Source organism: Tupaia chinensis, unplaced genomic scaffold (genome assembly GCF_000334495.1).
Source record: "Tupaia chinensis unplaced genomic scaffold, TupChi_1.0 Scaffold000674_1, whole genome shotgun sequence".
NCBI lineage: Eukaryota > Metazoa > Chordata > Mammalia > Scandentia > Tupaiidae > Tupaia > Tupaia belangeri.
Window position 1 is genome coordinate 1,070 of NW_006160197.1, and position 1,874 is coordinate 2,943.

Below are 1,874 nucleotides of genomic sequence, written 5' to 3' on the forward strand. Positions count from 1 at the left end.
TGCCTGAGTCCTTTGGAGTCACTACATCCAAACTCTATTAATACCAGGCATTTAAAAAATGAGGAGACTTGAACCAGCTATAGCCTACTACATGGTTCGAGTCTTGGACCCAAGGGCTTAAGAAACACATCGGGCACATGTGTGTACCCAAAATCCCAAAAAGAGGCAGAGATGGAGAAGGGACTCTAGTGTAACCATTCCACATGCAGGATGAGAAGTGTCTTTTCTCTCTCTCATTTTCTGGTGAGTGCATGGGCCCTCTGACAATTTTTATTTTTTTAGGCGAAAAGTCTAAAGATAATTCTAGAGAGGTGTCTTTACAGTGGAAAGCACTATTCTTTAGTATTCCTTCTCTTGGAGCTACAATTAGGTGAGAATGGGCATTCACCCATCTAAGTGAATGTGTCTGATGGTCCTGAACCAGGGCTGTCAAATTCTGCTCAATGAGAAGCCCAGAGTAGAACCTCATGTACGTTGCCTGAACTTGCTCTGTGTTATATGAGACAGCCTGGCCTATGACCAGAGCCCAGAGTTTTTAGGGAACTGCTTGACCCCACTTTCCATAAGGGCTGAGGCAGTGTTGAATGGTCCTTCTTTGACCACTAAAATCAGAATATTCTGCTCCTTGACTTAGTTTCTCCTGAAACCCAGTCAGAGAAATGAGGATTTCCACCACTCACTTTACTCAAGAGGAAATAAATTTAACTAAGTTAACCTTACATATGCCAGTATAATTTTGTTTTTTCCCTAAGAAAGAGAGAGAAAATAAAAGATAGTCATTTGTGGGGGCATTTCCCTAACTACACTGAATCTTCCTTTACTTTGTTCATCCTACTCTTTTGAAGAAACTTTAAGAAATCTCCCTTTCTGGAGACCTATTATAAACATGGTGATTGTAGTTAATAATAATGAATTATGTACTTGAAAATTGCTAAGAGTAAATCTTAAATATTCTCAACACAAACACATGCACGCAAAGTTCACCATATGAGATGGGGATATGCTAATTAACTTGTCCATGATCATCATTTCACAATACATACATATATCAAATACATACATATATTTACAGTATATGCCACAAATATATAGCATTTTTATTTGCTTATTATACATTAGTAAAGATGAGTGGGATCGCCCTTTCATAAATGTTCACAACACAAAGGACTGTTATTCTCGTTTCTCTGTAAATCTTCACACAAACAATTAAAGAAAAAGAAAAAAAACTTCAGTGTTTTTATGGAATTAATTAAAAACTTGTTTTCTCCAGGTGAATGTTTCTATGGCTGGCTGGAACCTTTGTTGGCCAGAATAGCTGAGAACTACACTGCTGTTGTGAGTCCAGATATTGCATCCATAGACCTGAACACGTTTGAATTCAACAAGCCTTCTCCTTATGGAAATAACCATAACCGTGGAAACTTTGACTGGAGCCTTTCATTTGGCTGGGAATCACTTCCCGATCACGAGAAGCAAAGGAGGAAAGATGAAACCTACCCAATTAAGTAAGATGTCTTCTCTCGAAGTTCTATATTTACAGCACATACCATACAATGAATATGTATGTGCTCATTGCTTTTAAAAACAGCAGTTGCGGGGACCAGCAGTTAGCGTAATGGCTATGTCACTGGACTCCCATTTAGTCGACTGTGGTTCGAGTCCTGGATCCGGTGACTTAAACTCACACCGGCGTGTGTGCATACATGTCCAAGATCCTGAGAGGAGAATGGAGGAGAAGGGATTGTGGCATGGCCATTCCCCCTGAGGGGTGATTTCTCGCTTTCCATCTCCCTCTGTCTTTCTGGCGAGTGCACATGCCCTATGGCAAAAAAAAAAAAAAAAAAAAAAAGGTTTTTTTTAATGCACACACAAAA

General features: G+C 39.4%; 1 protein-coding gene across 1 annotated transcript in view; it reads left to right on the plus strand.

Moving 5' to 3' along the window:
• Nucleotides 1-1,224: 1,224 nt before the first annotated feature.
• Nucleotides 1,225-1,874, plus strand: part of LOC102474035 (polypeptide N-acetylgalactosaminyltransferase 3) — a 15,006-nt gene continuing 14,356 nt past the window's right edge. Inside the window, exon 1 of the mRNA XM_006160262.3 lies at nt 1,225-1,505. Coding sequence (XP_006160324.2) covers nt 1,240-1,505 — 266 coding nt within the window. The 5' untranslated portion in view covers nt 1,225-1,239. The remainder of the gene's footprint in view (nt 1,506-1,874) is intronic.